The following is a 19,549-nucleotide window of genomic DNA, read 5'->3' as shown; positions in this document are numbered from 1 at the left end:
TGTGCTATTTCTATCTCATTGCTTTCCACCTCTAGTTCCCAATTCTTGGTGGTCCTCCTCCATTTTCAATAGTAGATGTCAGAAATGTTTTGGTAAAGAAATTGTTTTTAAAATTAGAATTTAAATATACCATGTTAATCTTAAAGTGCTGTGGAGAAAATCTGAAAAATCTCATAATTATTGTAAATGACATGTAGAACTCTGATAATGAAGGTATTCAGATATGGGAAAAAGATCTAAGCTTAAATAAATATGACTTTTTTTAAACTAGGAAGTAAGATATAGACTCTATTTGAGAAACTGAACATAGGCATATTCCACAACTTCCAAAACATGAGAAAAATAGTCCAATAAAAATCACTCAAGTAACTCATAGTACGTGCATATCTCTTCCCCACCTACGACTCAAAGGAAATCATTAACCGCCACATATGACACCACTGAAGTGATTAAAATGTCTTTCTCCAGAGGTTGTGACGTTCATTTCCCTGTAAGTTACAATCTTAGGCTCTGACAGCACTTAGGAAAATACACTGAGAAACTCTTTCTTAGTCTTAAAGACGAGAGCAATTATTTTAGGACATAATTAAAATGCCAGGGCAAGGTAACAGTCTTTTCAGGAATACATTTCCCACCTTAAACAGGTCTCCTTGTTAGGACTGTTAACAAAATTTCTACTGGCCTCAAGTATTTTCAATGTATGAAAAACAATCAAACCACCGCATACATTTATTAACATCAGGAGTAATCAAAGGAGGTAAAAAGATGGCCTGAGAATTAATGACACCGACTGTGTGTGGCTCCGCGTGTCGTCTCTAAGCTTATCATTGCAAGTCACACTTTGGGTACAGCCGACTGCTCACAACGCTGGCCAAGTAAAGGGAACGACAGCGGGGCCCACTCCACAAGGGAGACGTGTTCATTCCACTGTGTCCACTGTGGCCGTGGACACAGTTACCTTCTAAGACCTGTAACTTCACTAACAAACGATAATGCATACAGACACTTCAAGGTTTGCTGTTCTCTCTCCCTTTTAAAAATAGACTATCTCCACATCTTTCCTTCCCAAAGCTTCTCATTCATGGGAATGAGTCTAGAATCACTTCAGTGAAAGAAACTCAATGAAACATTTGATTTACATTTACTAAAAACTAAACTTTAATTGGTTTCAACGTGAAAATATCAGCAAACCGCCTAAGCAAGTGTTTCTTTCTTTTCTTTTTTTTAGGTCTCTCTCTCTCTCTTTTCTTTAAGCAAGTGTTTCTTACTGACCTTTTTGAGGACACAAGCTTTTGTAACATCATAAAAGATGCTGTGGGGGAGACAGTTTCCAGTGGCTCACAGGCCACCAGAAGCATCTGCCCCGCCCAGCTTAAAATGCCTGCAGTCGGAGTTTCCTATTTCAGAACAGCGTCTCTCTCTGGTGTTTGCACTTACTCCTGTTAATGAATAAAGGCTTTTGTGTGCATTTCTGGGGAATCCACTCATTTAATAATAAACCTTCTATGCCAAGTGGAGAAAACAGAGTATTTTAAGAAAATCAACATAAAATTATTTCACTCTAGTTATTTTTGATGAAGCATATTCAATCAAAGTATATACTGCTTCAAGTAACTTGATCATTTGAAATAATGCTTCTTAAAAACTGGACTTAAAAAATAAAAAGTACGTTAACATGATGCTCTTTGCTGCACAGGACTGGTTATCTAATCCAACAAAATTCTATTTATGTGCAAGGGCTTAGGATAAAATACTCAAAGTAATTAACTGGAGGGAAAATATTATGAAGGGAAGCAGGACTTATCAAAAAAAAAAAAAAAAAACCCACAGAAAATCAAATACACTCTTACTTACAATGAGCTGTTTCAATCCAACAAAAGACTGTTCTACAGAGTTGGCGTTTAAGACCTGTCTCTTTGCTGCAGCTTTTTCACCCAGGAAGCGAAGCATTAGGTCTTTAACTGCATCTCCCTTGAAAGAATGTAAGAAAAACATGTCAGGACAATAAAATGTTAATTAAACTCAGCTAACCAGAACCCATAGTTAACCAAAATTTCTTTTTTCTCCATTGGTGTATGGAGGTCAAAATGTGGTTACAGTACAGTCAAACTTCAATAAACCAGATGCTAAGGTATCACGATCTTTAATAAAATGTGCAGTTTAGAATGGCTCTTTCTCTTGGAGAGGAAGCAGTGAATCACCAGCGCCTGTACCAGGCTTATGTAAGGGGCACAGCAAGCCAGGCGGGGGGGCCGGAGGCACGGGGCATGGGGGGCGTGAGCGACACCGCCCCTGGGAGAAGCGGCATGCACGGTGGGGCCCAGGCTGGGGCGAGCAGGCCTGAGCGCCCTCTGCCCGCATCCCGCCAAGCTACCGGCCGGCCTGGCCCCCGAACCCCTAGGGCCTGGCTAGAACAGTTAGTGGTGGCCCCGGGCTGCATCTCTCCCGAGCCCAAGGAGAGCAGGGGTCCCTCCCTCTGCTGGGCCCCCCGCTCGGGGAGCGGGCTGCTCCGGAAAGGCCCCCATCAGCCTCCACGCAGGGGCTCTCTCAGCCCAAGCCTCGGGTTAGACCCACCTGCCCCTGGGCTGAGTGACCGCACAGGAGGACAGATGGGCGAGGCCGGGGGAAGAGGGGTCATCCAGGGCCAAGTGACCCAGGAGAAACCTGGGAGGAGCGAGGGTGGAGGCCCAGGTGCTCAGAGACCAAGCCGCGCGTCTTACACAGGGACAGAGATATAGAAGCTGCAGCTCTATGATTTTTTTGCCTTCAGAGGGTAAGGTGAAATACTTCAGATGCCAGAACCACAGAAGTGGCTAACTGATCTAGGAGGGATAATTAAAGGGCGGAATAAAAAGAACTCAGCCATATGGCTCCATAAAGCTTTGCACAAATGTAACTCCTATCAGACAAGGAGCTTTATCTGAGCCAGAGGAACTGCGAACCAGGAAAGGGCAAAATCACATCTTAATGCCGCCCGAGGGAAGACCCATCTAACTTCTCCATCCCTGCAACCTTCTCAGTTAGTAAGACCACACTGCGAAAATCTCCTGCCCTTTAAAATTCTGTTAGTTAACACCTGAGTTAGCAGGGAAGCTCCTGAGACATGAGCATATGTAGAACTGACAAACATCTCACCCCTGAAAGCCCAAAGACGCGACAAAACGCCCTAACATGGACTGGCTCTCGTCGTGTCACTCAGCTGAAGGCAGTTCTGACACGGGGGTCACGGCGCCTTTGCCGCAGAGCCTCCATGCTGCCTGGAGCGAGGGGAGCAAGCTTCCTCCCCAGGATGTCCTGTGAGCTATGCGGGGTGGGATCCAGCTAGAACCCCAGGGACCCCTTCCAATCAGCAACCCTTCAGGGGAGGGCGCCCAGGGCAGGGAAGCGTGCGGAGCCCGGGCGTGAGCGAGTCGGGTGCTGGATCTCAGCTTGCAGGGGCCTCCCCACCTGCAGTGCGGGAACAGCTTCAGCAGTGCCTTCTAAGCTTTAATGGATGAAGTCAAAGCAAAAGCCAGAGGAGCTGACTCCCAGAGTACGGGCTTCGGGCTTTACCGTCAGGAAGCCTGACGACACATGCGGTCACAGGCAGTGGTGCTGAAAGGACAGGGGCCCAGCCTCGCCCGGCGCTCTGCCTGGGCGCCGACGAGAAACACGGCTGCTCCTCCCGGGAGGGCTCTGTCCTCTTAGTCCGGGGGAGTGAAACCGCCCCAAAAGACGGCATCCCAACAAAGAAAAACAAAACCAACTCCAAGCTCGAGGTTGTGGAGACATCGGAACCCGCGTACGTCGCTGGTGGCGTGTAAAATGGTGCAGCCGTTTTGGAAGACAGCTTGGATGTTCCTCAAGATGTTAACCACAGGTTTACTGTGTAACCCAGCAGTCAGCGGACCCGCACAGTGCAAACCGTGTTGTTCGAGGTCAACCGTATCTGACAATAGAAAGGAGTGACGCACTGACACCTGCTACAATTCGGATGACTCTCTAACATGCTTCAATGAAAGAAGCCAGTCAGGACAGACCACAAGTCGTGTGATCCATTTGTATGAAGTGTCCAGAAGAGGAGAACCCCGAGAGATGGAAAGCAGGTCAGTGGTTGCCTGCAGCTGGGCTGGGGTGCAGGGATGGGAACTGAAAGCAAAAAGGCCCGCGGCTTCCTTCTGGGGTGATGAAAATGTTCCACAAATTGAGTGTGGTGATGGCTGCACAGCTCTGTCAAAAATGCTAAAAACCACTGAATTGTAAATCAGATGTGTGAATTACATGGTATGTGAATTGTATCTTAATTAAGCTGTAAAGACAAAAACAAAGCCAAACCCCTTTCGTAGGGGGCCCTAAGCAAATCGGTGTTTAAGGGAAGCCGTTCACTGATGCGCCGGCCTCAGGGCGGTTACAAAGCGGCTCGCACGGGCCGCTCCAGACCCTCCCTACCTCACACACACGTTCAGCGTAGATCAGCATCCTTCACATCAGGAACCTGAGAAAGGGGAACCAGGCCCACCCGTGAATGCGGCGAACAAACGCGGCGGCAGCAACTTCTGCTTCTGTCCGTCACAGAGGGACCCAGCCTGGGCTTATCGTCCTAATGTAAACAACCAGAACACGGAAAACACAGACACACAAGTGTCTTCCGACACAGAGAAGGATGTGACCTGAGACAAGGGAGAAGAGGAGCTGAGCTCTTGAACCTAAAGGCAGCGGTGGACCACAGTGGTGCGGGGGGCACACCGAGCCCGGGGAACTCGCCGAGCGGGGACCGGCTGGGAGCTGGAGGGCAGCTGGCTGGACCTGGCAGTCAGAGCACCAGACAGGACGGAACCGTACACAGAGCAGGGCTGGAAATCCGCGTGGGCCCTCGAGGGTACCGCTGAGCGGTAAACGGTGCGTGCGAAGGGTGGATGCTCTGAGGACGGGGAGCAGGGACAGGGCAGCTGTGAGCTCACTTGGGGCTGAGAGATGTCCAGTCCAGGCCAACCACTGCAGAGCGCTCTCGGACACACAGGCACTCGGTACAGGCGTCAGAAAGGTCACCCAAGTATACAAGCTACTCTAAACTCACCCTAAGAAGCTAAAAAATAAACCTGAAAAGGATCAAATAAATCTGCTGGCCAGAACACAACACAAGTCTTTTTGAAGGGAGAGATGACAAAATATAGACACCCAACATTAGGAAATCCACAGTATCCACCCTCTGATAAAAAAATCACGAGACACGTGAAAACGCAGGCACACGTGACTCATGACCAAAAGAAGAAGTAAATACAAATAGACTCTGAAATTACAGAACTGATGGAATTTTTGGAATAGAACTGTGCAAGAGCTATTATAAATGTGCTCAAAGATCTAAAGTAAAACTTGAACAGGATGAGGAGAGAAAAATATATAGAAAGGAACTAAATGGAAATTATAGAGACGAAAAATTTACTGACTAGCATTAGCGGCAAACTACAAAGTGCAGAAGGAAAGATGAACAAACTGAAGGACAGAACGACAGAATCCCCAACTTAAGTACACAGAGAAAAATGACTGAAAACAAAAACAGAAACAGATCTTTAATGACCTCATTAGTAATATCAAGTAATACGTGAAACTGGAGTTCCCAGAAGCAGAGGAGAGAGAGTGAAAAACAGAAGAGCTAACTGAAGAAGCAATGACCAAAAATGTTCCAAAATTGATGAAAATAATAAAGCCACAAATCCAACAGGGTGAATGAAACCTAAGCAAGACAAACTTAAAAGAAAACCATGGGAAGGCACATCAGAATCAAACTGTTGAAAACCAGTGATAAAATCTTAAAACCAACCAGAGGAAAACATATACACTAGGTACAGAAGAGCAAAGATAAAAATTACTACAGACTTCACATGAGCAACGCTACCAACTGGAGGACCATGAAAGGACACCTTCAAAGTGCTGAAAGGAATAAAGCTGAGTCAACCTCCAAGTCTACATGTTGTAAACACACTGCATTTCCAGCAAAAAGAGCTTTGATAGTGAAGATGAAATTTCTTCAGACTTAAAGGGGAGAGAATTCGTAGCTAGCAGACCTGCAGGAACAGGTACGTCTTCGGCCATCTGCAGGTTTCCAACACAGGGACTTAGCATGGCCCAGGAAAGTGGTTTTCACAAACTGTGGGCTTCCCTGATGGGATTCCCGTCAAATCCAAATTGCAGGAAGGGCGAGGGGAAGGAAAGAATCAGGGAACAGAATCAGACAGGGTGGTGGAAAGGCCCAGTCTCAAGTCTGGACGTTGGGTTTCCAGATCCACCAGCAAGGCCACAGCATTCTGAGTCCCCAGCCTACTATCTTCCCTTCACGATCTTACTACCTTTACCACTGACATTCTGCTGCTTCTATTTACTTATCTCTTCTGTCTCGCTCCCTCTCCCTCCTTTACTCCCTCTCTCTCTCTCCTTACTGAACAAGCTTCATACAAATATTCTCCAACTTCCATTCTTCACTGGTTCTGAAAATTTCTGAACGATCATTTCCCCACAAACTTTCCATTTATCTCTTTAAGAACACAGGCCATCTAAGACTCTAATTAGTTAAAAATGCTGACATTCCTCTTTTGATGCTGTGTGGTTGGATGAAGCGTTACATGCTCATCTTCATGGCCCCTAACTTAACTCAGCCTGCTGTAGAAGTCACTTCATAAGGAAACAATTTAACAATTCCCCCCCAGATTTTATCCCATAGGAAGGAATTTTTAATTAGGCACCAATAGGTGAGCAATTTGGAAAAATTTCGAGGTGTTTTAGAAAGCTGACTTGGAACAATGTTGCAAGTTACAATGGCACAGGGAGAAACTTGTGAACAGGTAACCCCAACAAATGCTTGGTTGACCTCTTACGAGCTTGGTGTACACAGTGAGTTAATAGATGTGTTCTACCCCGATCTTAGGTCCTCTGGCAAATAAACACAGCATTTCCAAGGTAAACCACACAGTTTTTCTTTTCTATCCTGGGAATGAAAAGTTCTTTGAACGATAATATACAACTGAAGAGACACAGGTGAAGAAACAACCAGCACATTTGTTCTACGGGAAAGTCAAAAACATTTTAGGAACTATTCTTTTTTTTTTTTTTTTGTGGTACGCGGGCCTCTCACTGTTGTGGCCTCTCCCGTTGCGGAGCACAGGCTCCGGACGCGCAGGCTCAGCGGCCACGGCTCACGGGTCCAGCCGCTCCGCGGCACGTGGGATCTTCCCGGACCGGGGCGCGAACCCGTGTCCCCTGCATCGGCAGGCGGATTCTCAACCACTGCCACCAGGGAAGCCCTAGGAACTATTCTTAATTCATATTTCAGTTTACCATGAGGTTTCCCAAACAATCACTGTGAATTGCAAGAGGTACGGAAGACACTGCCTTGGGATTTAAAGGAAGCAGAAAGGAAACACGCTGTCTCCTGGCTGGCCGCTAGTGTGGGTCCTGTCCATGCAGCGGGCTCCCCGACCCTGGCTGATTCACCCAATGCCCTGCTTATTTCACAATTAGCCACCTGGAAGCTTCAAAGCTGCAGAGGAGCTATCACAGAACCCGTGCTTTTCACTAGTAGAAAGGGCCTCCATGCCTGATTCAATCTGGGTTAAACTAGTAACGAACATCAGCACTTTGTGTTCCCCAACTCGAGACTGACCAACGTGCTTTACTGCAGGCGACTAGCCAGCCGCCCCGGAGCATTCAGCATCCCCAGCCCCGTCCATGAAAGCTCACGTGCTCAGCCCAGCCCTTTAGGCGACCACAGTGAAGCACCTCTACACGGTTCTAAGCGCACCCTGTTGGGAGCCACTGCGTTAAGTCATCGAATCCCGAACATCCAATATCCCTGAAACCAGAGTCCATAACTGTGATTCACCGAAAAGACCCTGTGGAGGTAAATTCACGTTCAGTACACTCTGCTCGTGCGGGTGGAGAAGGGGGCTGAGGACAGCGCCTGGTGGGCAGGAAGCCCCCACGGAAGATGTGCTTGGCGAGCAAACACGCTGTAGAGACGGACGTGCAAAATATCCGGAACCTGCAGGCTTTCACTTCAGTTACTGAGAAAAACAGCCAACTGGCCTCACTTCTCCAGCAGCCACTCTACTTCTTACGGGACTCGGCCTCCTGGGGCTCAGGGCTCCACCGCCTGCACTGGGCTTTCTGACCCTGCCGAGTGTGTGGGAAGGGGGGACTCCTTCCCCCGGGAGGGCCTGCTGAGGACCGCAGGGTCCTCCTTCAGTTCCCAGAGGAGAGGCCCACGCAGGACCTCGTGTGGCACAGACACTGCTGATCCCACCTGCAAGCGGGCAGGACAAACTACACCTGACATGCAACTGAGCGAACCTCACGTGGACGTACACACGTACCGACAAAAACATTATCACGAAAGGCAGGCCACATGCCATCTTATAAAATACGAACCTCATTAAGTATTCTGCTATAACATCATTTTTATTTTTTCTTTTTTTCACGATAAAAATATTTATTTCTATAAAATATCATTTTTAATACCTACGTAAATATTCCACTGAAAAAACAAGATGTGTCAAGTGTATTCAACCAGCCATTATCAGCCTGAAAGTCCTGATAATGGACTTTCAGATGGTTTCAGTTTCTTTGCAATTATAAACCTCACTCTGATGGGCAGCCCCAAAGCCGGGTATTTGTACATCAGTGAGATTATTTCCTTACAAATAATCCCTAAGGGTGGGATTTCTGGGTCAAAGGATATGCACCTCTGGACGTGCGTTTTACAACTTTACTTAAGAAAGTTTGTACCAAATTATCAGTCCCACCGGGGCTGCTTAAGCAGGCTATTTTCTCACATTCTAACAAACATGGAATAATTATAAATAACTTAGACAACAGAAAATGAAAATAACTTTATCACCTTTGATTACTGGTAAGATTGAACTTTTTAATATTGCTATTTACTGTATGTAATAGTTATATATTTTTATGATTTATTATTTTGAGGGGCCATTCGTGTTTTTTTTTTACCGAATCTATAAGAACTCTTTCTACATCAAGCACATTATATGTATTGCAGATATAGTTTTCCATATGTAAAAAAAGGAACGGGGATTTATCATTTACTAGAGCTCAAATGTCATAAACAAACTGATCACGCAAAGTTCAGAACTACTTCAGAGAACTGTGATGCAAATACCTTGTTGGTACTTAGATTTCTAAGACTCTGATCAGTACCTAAACCACACTGTATCAGAGAAATCAGCAGGGTTCCAAATTACCTAGTGACATCATAAAGATTCTCGCAATCACAATCTTTGGAACTGCTGAAAAAGAAGGGTTTTTCAACCCTCAAAAGGTTTTTTACACATGTACATACATGAAACAGAAACAGACGAAAAGGAATGAGCTGCGGACACAGAACCACCAGTCGCGCTGAGAAGACGCGCCCACCAGCCCACGTGCGCTCCAAAGCCCCCCTCTACTCTCACCTGGATGTTGTCGAACTTGAGGCCCGGCATGGTGAGGTCCTCCTTGTCCACGAACACCGTGCTGTACTGCTGGGTGGTGACCGAAATCAGCACGCTCCTGGTCGCCTCCCCGGGAATCCAGGCGTCGTTTCTCCGGTCCATCTCGCTCATGCTCAGGGCGGTGGCAAAGGGGTCCTCGCTCCCGGCAAACACAGCCTGGATCTGCGAAAACGGTTTTGGAGACTGAGGAATTTCCAGAGAAGCTGTGGAAACACCTGACTCTGATCTTTCCGTCCCTGGGGAGTAAGAAGGGTCGGCAGAACCCAGGGAGTTTTCTCCCACTGGGGTAGTGGCGAGTGAAGACAAGCTTTCTGGAATCGAAGGGCTGGCGTTGGGATTACTGACGGAGATGAAGGTGGAGGTTGTGAAGGAATCAAAGAAGTCTGAGGCCAAGGAGTTAGTGCTGGTTGGATCGCCAAAAAATTTGCTCAGGCTGGGGCTCGGCTGGACCACCTGAGGAGGGGTCCTGGCGGCCGCTTCGCTCGCGCCGCTGAAACTGGGCGATTTCACCATCTGGGACTCGAAGCCATCGCGCAGGACCTGGGGCTGGGAGCCGGCGGGCGGCGGCTGGCTGAAGATGGTGCACATGGGCACCGGCTCGTCTTTGGGGGACGGCTGCCGGGGGGACAGTCCCGATGCCGGCCCCGCCGCGGGCGCCCTCACGTCCCCTGGGCCCAAGTCCTCTGCACCCTCGTGCTCAAAGGTGGGCAGGTCTTTCACCTCCTCTTGCTCTGGGTCTTCCTTCAACGATGCTCTGCTGTCGGGGGTCATGTCCGAGACGTCTTTAGGTGTGTCCTCTCCCTCACTTTCACCGTCATCACTCAGAGCGTCCAGCGCTTCTTCATCTACGCCGCCTTCCCGTCTGTGAGCTGCGCCGCCTTCTGCAGTCTCCACGACATCCTGCAAACAACCCAGGTCCCCCGCGCCATCCTCGCTGTTGTTCGGGGAATCAGAGATGAGGACGCTCTCCATCATGGGCTCATCGAGCTTGTCCACTAAGTTATTCGAGTCTTCTGACCCCAACTCGTCTCCACCGAGATCAATAGTTTCCTCGTGATAGAGGAGCTGCCCCTGATCTTCCTGGGGCCCTTGCGGAGCCATGCTCTGGGCTGGCCCCTCGGCTGGACCACTCCGCTCGGGCGCCTGCTGCTCGGCACCTTTAGCACTCTCCATGGTCACCTGAAACAAAGACAAATACGCATCAGCCTCATCAGCTTATGTCTCAGTTACTACTGCGATTTTATCTTATTGAAATTGTTTTTTAATTTATAAAAATGGTGAATTTGTGTCCTTGTAATGGTGGATACACATCATTATATACATTTGTTCAAATGCATAGAATGTACCACACGAAGAGCGAGACCTAACGTAGACTGTGGACTTTGGGTGATTATGATGTGTCAACGCAGGCCCATCAGTTGTAACCAGCGCACCATCTGGCAGGGATGTGGATAATGCGGGAGGCTCTGCCTGTGTCGGGGAAGCAGGGAGATGAGAAGTCTTTGCACCTTCCTCTCAATTTTGCAGGGAATCTAAAACTGCTTTACAAAAATAAAAGTTTGCTAAAAATGGTTATCAGTTTATCAGCTATATATTCAAATGGTTTAAAATTCAATAGCCACCATTTCTCCAGCCATTTATTTATTTTTGTGGTAAAAGACACATCATATAAAATCTACCACCGAAATCACTGCTAAATGTATAGTTCAGTGGCATTGAGTACATCCAGTTTGTTGTGCGACCATCACCACCACCCATCTCCAGAACTCTTCTCATCCTGCAGAACTGAAATAAATAATACAGTAAACACTAACTCCCCATCTCCCACTCCCCCAGCCCCTGGCAACCACCATTCTCTTGTCTGTCTCCATGAATCTGGCTACGCTAGAGAGGGTATTTATGGAATGACGTGGTATTTGTCCTTTTGTGTTTGGCTTATTTCACTGAGCACAATGTCCTCAAGGTTCACCCATGTTATTGCATATGTCGGAATTTCCTTATTTTTTAAAAAAGATTTATTATTATTATTATTTTTTATTTATTTTTGGCTGCGTTGGGTCTTAGTTGCGGCATGCAGGCTCTTCACCGAGATGCGTGGGCTTCTCTCTAGTTGTGGCGTGTGGGTTTTCTCTCTCTAGTTGTGGCGCGCAGGCTCCAGGGCACGTGGGCTCTGTAGTTGTGGCACGTGGGCTCTAGTTGAGGTGCGTGAGCTCAGTAGTTGCGGTGCACAGGCTTAGTTGCCCCGTGGCATGTGGGATCTTAGTTCCCTGACCAGGGACGGAACCTACGTCCCCTGCATTGTAAGGTGGATTCTTTACCACTGGACCACCAGGGAAGTCCCAGAATTTCCTTATTTTTAAGGCCAAGTAATATCCCATTGTATGTACATACCATGTTTATCCATTTATCTGTTGATGAACACTTAGATTACTTCCACCTTTTGACTCCTATGAATACTGCTGCTGAGAACATGGGTGTACAAATATCTCTTCGAGACCCTGCTTTCCACTCTTTTGGATAAAAACCCAGAAGTGGGATTCCTGGATCATTCATGTGGCAGTTCTATTTTTAATCTTGTGAAGAACTACCCAAACTATCTTCCATTAATTACACCATTTTACATCCCCACCAGGAGTGTACAACGGTTCCAATTTCTCCACATCCTCACCAGCACTAGCTAATTTTCTGTCTTTTTGACAGCAGCCATCCTAACGGGTGTGAGGTCTCAGCCATTTAAACCCTACTCATTCTTTAAGACGCAGCTGAAGTTCTGCCTCTGCCCTCAAGCCTTCCCAAGACACTTCAGCCTATAGTAAAACCATATACAAAAATAAACTCAAAATAGATTAAAGACCTAAATGTAAGACTGGATACTATAAAACTCCTAGAGAAAAACATAGGCAGAACACTATTTGACATAAATCGCAGCAATATTTTTTTGGATCTGTCTTGTAAGGCAAAGGAAAGAAAAAGCAAACATAAACAAATAACTAAACTTAAAGTTTTTGCACAGGGCTTCCCTGGTGGCGCAGTGGTTGGGAGTCCGCCTGCTGGTGCAGGGGACGCGGGTAAGGAAACCTTGACGAAAGGAAAAGACAACCAACTGAATGGGAGAAAATATTTGCAAATGATATGACCGATAAGGGATTAATATCCAACATATATAAAGAGTTCATACAACTCAACAACAAAAAATCAAACAACCCAATTGAAAAATGGGCAGAAGAACCGAATAGACATTTTTCCACAGAGGAAATGCAAGTGGCCAACAGGCACGTGAAAAGATGCTCAACATCGCTAATCATCAGAGGAATGTAAATCGGAACCACAGTGAGATACCACCTTACACCTGTCAGAATGGCTATCATCAAAAAGATCACAAAAAATGTTGGCAAGGGTGTGGAGAAAAGGGAACCCTCCTGCACTGTTGGTGGGAATGTAAGTTGGTGCAGCCACTGTGGAGAACAGTATGGAGGTTTCACAAAAAATTAAAAATAGAACTACCATATGACCCAGCAATTCCACTCCTGGGTATGCATCCAAAAAACCAAAAAACACTAATTCAAAGATACATGTACCCCAATGTTCACTGCAGCATTATTTACAATTGCTAAGATATGAAAGCAGCCTAAATGTCCTTCAACAGATGAATGGATAAAGAAGATGTAGTATGTATGTATGTGTGTATATACATACACACACACACACACACACACACACGTGCGTACACACAATGGAATACTACTCAGCCATAAAAAAGAACAAAAATTTTCTATTTGAAACAACATGGATGGACTTGGAGGGCATTATGCCAAGTGAAATACGTCAGAGAATGGCAAATACTGTATGATGTCACTTATTTGTTGAATCTAAAAAATACAACAAACAAGTGAATATAACAAAAAAAGAAGCAGACTCATAGATACAGAGAACAAACTAGTGGTTACCAGCAGGGAGTGGAAGAGAGGCAATACAGAGGTGGGGGAGCGAGAGGTACAAACCACTGGCTATGAGACAGGCCACAAGGATGTACTGCACAACACGAGGAATATAGCCAATATTTTGTAATAACTGTAAATGGACTGTAACCTTTAAAAATTGTATAAAAAAGAGAAAAAACAAAAAAAAAACTATACTCAGCTGGTCTCTAGATAAGATTACTTTTTTCTCTGTCAACACTTTCATCACAGTATTCCAAATTAGCTCTCTTTCCCTTTTATAGCCTGGACCACCCTGAGATCCAAAAGCAAGATTACTTTAAAGTAGGCTCAAAGTTAAACATTTTGGAGAAGTTTCTTGACCAGCATAGTCAGTTACTAATTCCCCATTTACTACATATTCACTTAATAATTATCAGCTATAAATAAAAATACAATGAAAAGGAACGAAAGCCCCTTTATTTCTAATGTTTCACATCTCCAACGGGAGGCTGCCTCAGGAACATCAGAGTGGATGCTTCCCAACGTGTAAGGCTTTTCCCTGGTCCTCCCCAGGCAGGACACTAAGACGAAGCATGAAGACCACGGAACGGCAATGACTTTGTTTAACCTTTGCAACAGCCAGATGAGACAGGCATCGGCTGCCCTAAAACACAGATGAGGACACTGAGAACCAGAGAAGTGATGGGACTCATCTGACCAGGAATGGAAGCAGGCCCCCCGACTAAGCCCCTGAGGACTGAAGTACCCCTGCGCCCAGCCCAGTGCCTGGGACCCGGGAGATGCCAGGAACTACTGCTGGTTAACTGGGCCCTTCTCGGAATAAAAACAGTGCAGGTGATAATGCCAGATGCCCCGTTACTACGTTAACGGACACCTGTGAAAAACCGTACGATAAAAGAAAAGGTCCAATACATACAATTACAGGAGAAAGTGAAGAATGTCAAAACTGGCAAAGTCACATAGATACTTTCTTTATATGCAGGGAAAAGTGGAGAAAAGTCTACTCTTAAAGTAAGCAGAAATCACTGCCAGGTTAATTTGTGTGTATTACAAGATATAGAGAAAGACAGACTAAAATGGGGGGACCTAGGAAAGACTGTGCACAGATGACCTTGAACTACTTCTCACAAGGCAATGCAATAAGAAAAGACTCATCACTATCGAGACCCAGTCATTATGTGGACTGGATCATTACAGCAAGAAACAACTGCTTAAGCAATAATTAAAGAAACCCAGATTAAAACTATGATTTTAAAAACTCTGACCTGTGAAATAGGCAAAGATTTGTAGGAGTGACTGTTCTGGGGAAGTTTAGGGAAACATAGTTATTGATAAGGGGATGCAACCTCTCTGAAGAACAGCTTTGGCAAGGAATAAAACTCTGACAAGCAATTCTGCGTTCACCAACTCACCTAAAACTCTTGTTTTTAAAGAAATCATCTTCTGAAACGAAGAAAGCTAAGAGGAACGCTCTTTCAAGTCAATGCTTACGTCTGTAACTATGTTTTGATTCTCTCCAGTCACCTTGTTTCTAATCCAATCTAATTTAGAAAATCAATGTCACCTGTTTCCTAGTGACACTGTTCACACAGATGTTACCCAGTCCGGAGTAAAAATTCAATTGTTTACCTTAATTTCTGAATGGAAACTACACATTTATTAGAAACACCGCCAAAGGACTGGGCTGAGACGCCCTGCAAGTCAGGGATCATTGCTCGCCAAGCGCCACTGTGTCTCAGACACCAACTACATTAAGGCTACATTACTGGCTCTCAAGGAGATGACAGAGAGGAAACTAAGTAACTGTGACACACACGCCGTACCGGCCCCTGGAAAGAGGGCTATGTATGGAACGGGACAGCGGTGAAAGCCCCGTCTCGGCTTTCTGACTCCTTTCACCGGAATCCCTTAGAAGGTTCTTGCTCCTTTCCCTGACTCTTCTGAAGGTCCCTTTTCTATAAACAACTTTTATTAAACTGCAGTGGATACAATGTTTATAACACCTACTTCCCCTCCTTTTCTGGGCTAATATTCTGAGATTTGTCACACCCCTGTTTTTCCTTAATTTTCCACGTTTGTTTCCTCAGACATGTTAGACTTCTCAGTTTTTTCCTTAGTTTCCCCTCCCCACTTTTAACCTGAGAACCAACCCTGTGAGTGGCGTGAAGCTGTGATTCACCTTTGCCGACGATGCCCTATTGCGAGACGGTTCCACAGCCTAATATCTATTCTTCTGTTGACGGATATTTGCGGCGTTAGGTTTGTGAATCTACAGACAGTGCTGTTATGAATATTCTTGTACATGTCTCCTGCTGTACGTGTGAAAACTCCTTCATGACATTATTGAAAGTTGAGCGTGTGCGGTCGGTCGTTCATAGAGAATACACCTCTTTATCAGATAACGCCAAATTGCTTTACTAAGTGGTTGTACCAATTTACACACTTAGTAGCGGTGTGTAAGTAGTCTTCTTGTTCAACACATTCACCTACACTTGATATTTTCAGACTTCATAACATCAAGATGATATTAAAAATTCCTACAAATCAATAGGATTACAGATGATCCAACAGAAAAATATTTTGAACAAAGATTTGAACAAGGTGAAAGGGATACACATTTCACAAGCATGTGTCCTGTGACTTCAACAGCCATACAACTTGATTTTTCTAGAATGATTCCACTTTATACCCATGGTTGCAGTAAAATTAAGCACCTCTTTTCACTCTCAAGAGTCCTGGTTGAGACAAAAATGGTCCCACTACTTACGTATCACGGAGGAACTCCTGCACATGGGCACCATAAGCTATGACCATGAATGTCACAAACAGAAAATACAAACAAAATACCGCCCCCTTTTCAAAGCCCCCAAAATAAAAAATCTGGAAACCACCACTGCCCATAGGCACCATAATAAATAAACAGCAGTATACTCAAACATGGAATACTAAACAGCACTGAAAACGAATGAGCCATCCTATAGTGAATGCAACAACGTTTGAATCTCACAAATCTAATTCTGCACCCAGAACCGGTAGAAAAATAAACAGTATGATTTTCCATATAAAGTTCAAAACATGAAAATTAAACAACATACTATTTTAGGAACACAAACACAAAAACAAGGTGATAACACACAATTCGGCTGGGGAGGAGCTTGGAAGTGACAGCAAGGGGAGGTTTCATGGGGGAGGGACACATGAGAGTCTGAGCTGCTGGCAGCACTAGAGGCAGAAGACGGCGTCGGGTCTGCACTTGAACTTTGTGTTTTCCATGTATGTTACGTGCAGTCTTTACATTTCATAATCTAAAAATGGAAAAGCATATAAATCTGTTCTTGATGTGCATGTGATATAAATCTCTGCTTCTCTTACTATTGATTTAATAAATTTTATGAAATCATAGACATGGTTTTAAGCCTATGTCAGCACCAAAATGCTAGCGAAGAAATTGGACTTTGTCCAGTTGAGTCCTTTGCACAATGAGCTTAATTAATGCCTTAAAGTATTTTTAAAGTACTAACTTTAAGTGATTTAAATTCACTAAGAACAATGAAAACTACTGCTATTCAGGCTCCCTTTCTGGACATAAGACTCTGCAATTACAAATCTTTTACCAGGTTGCAATAACATAAACCATATTTCCATGAAAGAACTATGCCATGAGGTAGGAATCTAATTACCACATATTTATAAAAGCCCCACGTAAAGAACACCCACCACAGATCAAGCATTTTACATGAGTTATCGTTATTTAATCCTTAGGATCAACTCACAAAGTATTGGCTCCATCATACAGCAGAGAAAGTCAAGTGATTTGCCCAAAGCCACAGTGCCAATACTTGCTGCTGACAGGATTCCAACACAGTTTTTCTGCCTCTGCTCTCCTTGTAAGGCTCCTAGACAGGTCATGACTGAAAGCCACAGGCTGTGGCACAAAGTGCTCTGAGTAACTGCTTGAGTCTTAGCTTCACTACTAAATAAGGTGACCTCTGAAAATGATTTAATCTTTTAGCCTCGGCTTCCTCTTCTGTAAACTGGGATAATGAAGATTAAGTAGCAATGGACGCACAGGAACTTTTTAAACTGTGAGGAGCTGCACATAAACATAGTAATTATAAGTTTAATGACGAAGCAGAGTGGTAACCGTCTTGGAACGGTGAAGATCCTGTTTGAAATCACAGGATGTGAGGGCTGGTGAATATTATCCTATGTGCAGTCCTCAATCCCTTCTCCTAGCCCATCACACAGGAGCCCTAACTCGCTGTATGCCACCCAGCAAAACCTTCTGAACTGACGAAAAGAAACAAAAAGTATTTAAATACAGTGTTTTCCAGTAGCTATAAAGAGACATGGCAGGTCCAAGGAAATGTTTCATTGGGGTCAAACTCTTTTGTGGATGAGGGTGAGGAAAACAGGCATATTTTAGAGCACATCTTTGAGGCGTATGCTCTTTTACAATAAAAGTGTTTTCAGATCTTCCCAGTATATGCACTCTTATCAGTCAGCTCTGACCTGGAAGGAATCAGCCAACATTTACAAGACTTACATGCTTTGACACAAACCACCGCATTTTGCCCTCACAATACTGAGTCTGGTCGGGAGAGTCACTGTGAACGTCCACCTGCCGAAGAGTAAACCAGGACTAAGAAGTCACTGAGGGCCACAGCTGGGACTTGGGCCGCAGACCCCTCCCCAGCTTTCGGTGCCAAGCGTTGGGGGCTGCTCCGGGGGTGTGCAGCCAACGGCCGCCCCCGGAAGGGAAGGCCCGCGCTGCGGACCCGGCAGGACCAGCCTGGGCTTGGCGGGAGGAGGAACAGAGACGAGACACCGGGGAGGAGACACCCTCGGAGAGGAGAGACCCGGGGAGAAGAACCCCGGGGAGGAGACCCTCGGGGAGGACACCCCGGCGAGGAGACCCGGAGAGAAGACCCCCGGGGTACTGTGTCTGCGGGCCGGCGGGGCTGCGGTTAGGGACAGCACGACCCCCTCCCTACAGCCCGGGCCCTGTCCTCACCTGCCACCGGCCCCCTGGGGCTGGAGAAAGGGTCACCTACAGCCGTAACCCAGCGTGCAAGGAGAAGGCAGAGGAAGCCGGGAAGGAGGGACTGGAATCGGCGCCTGCTGCGGCTTCTGGGCTTGCGCTCGCCTGCTCCCGCGCATGCCCAGTGCAGGAGCCGAGCGCCCGGGGCGTTTCCGGTTCATGCTGCGGTGGGCGGGGCGTGGGCCCAAGGTGGAAATCGGGGGCGGGGAATGCGCGGGGGAGTCCAGCCCTTCCCTGGGACTGGGGAGCGAAGTCGTTGTGACCCTCAGAGGCGACCGACAAACCTGTGGCAGAGGGGCAGCTGGAAGGGAGATGGTTAAGCTCTTTTTTTTCCTGGCCAAAGCACCCTAGAAACATTTATTTTCAGGGATTTGTCTTTGTGCCTACCTGTATTTTCAACTTTTCCTGCCATGCATCTGTACTACTGTGTAACCACATTAACGATAAAAATGGTAATAATAATAATACGAATAATAGCTGGGTGGATTTAATCCAGCAGTATGAAGATCCTGCATTCCTTAGCGCCACAACTTAATCTTAGGCAAACGGTGCCGGTGAATAGGATGCCCACGTCTGTGCCTCTGCTTCTTTGATTTCTGGTGTAACCACCCAGATCTCTTCGTTCATCCAAGGATTCCTATCCAGCTTAAGTGCCAGGCACAGCGCTAGGCGCTGGGGCACAACTAAGCCAAACCAGACCCAGCCAATTCTTTATTCTTATTTTTTAATGATTTAAAATATTTTATTTTTGACAAATAAAAATCATATATATTTAAGGTGTACAATGTGATGTTTTGCTATATCTATACATTGTGAGATGATGACCACAATGGAACTAATGAACTTATTCATCACCTCACTTATTTCCCATTTTCTGTGTTTGTGGTGAAAACATTTGAAATCTACTCTCCACAAATTTCAATTATAGTATATTTTTAAAAATTGGAGTATAATTGCTTTACAATGTTGTTAGTTTCTGCTGTACAACGGAGTCAGCTGTATGTATACATATATCCCCACCCTCTTGGACCTCCCACCATCCCACACATCTAGGTGATCACAGAGCACCGGGCTGAGCTTCCTGTGCC

The 19,549-nt window shown here is 45.8% G+C and overlaps 1 protein-coding gene across 4 annotated transcripts in view; it reads right to left on the bottom strand.

The window, feature by feature from the left end:
- The window catches only part of TRAPPC12 (trafficking protein particle complex subunit 12), a 64,400-nt gene extending 45,841 nt beyond the window's left edge, over positions 1–18,559 (bottom strand). For 3 of the 4 annotated variants that reach the window (XM_028496800.2, XM_007100161.4, XM_028496802.2), the window contains exons 1-4: positions 18,435–18,559; positions 17,967–18,041; positions 9,441–10,658; positions 1,855–1,971 (exon numbers count right to left, since the gene is read on the bottom strand). In XM_028496800.2, coding sequence (XP_028352601.1) covers positions 1,855–1,971; positions 9,441–10,658; positions 17,967–17,990 — 1,359 coding nt within the window. In that variant the 5' untranslated portion in view covers positions 17,991–18,041; positions 18,435–18,559. The remainder of the gene's footprint in view (positions 1–1,854; positions 1,972–9,440; positions 10,659–17,966; positions 18,042–18,434) is intronic. The other variant, XM_007100162.4, reaches the window with a different exon arrangement.
- Between the last annotated feature and the right edge of the window lie 990 nt (positions 18,560–19,549).

This window comes from Physeter macrocephalus, chromosome 12 (genome assembly GCF_002837175.3).
Source record: "Physeter macrocephalus isolate SW-GA chromosome 12, ASM283717v5, whole genome shotgun sequence".
NCBI classification, from domain to species: domain Eukaryota; kingdom Metazoa; phylum Chordata; class Mammalia; order Artiodactyla; family Physeteridae; genus Physeter; species Physeter macrocephalus.
Note: the sequence above shows the minus strand (reverse complement) of the source record. Positions and strands in the feature narration are given on the sequence as shown.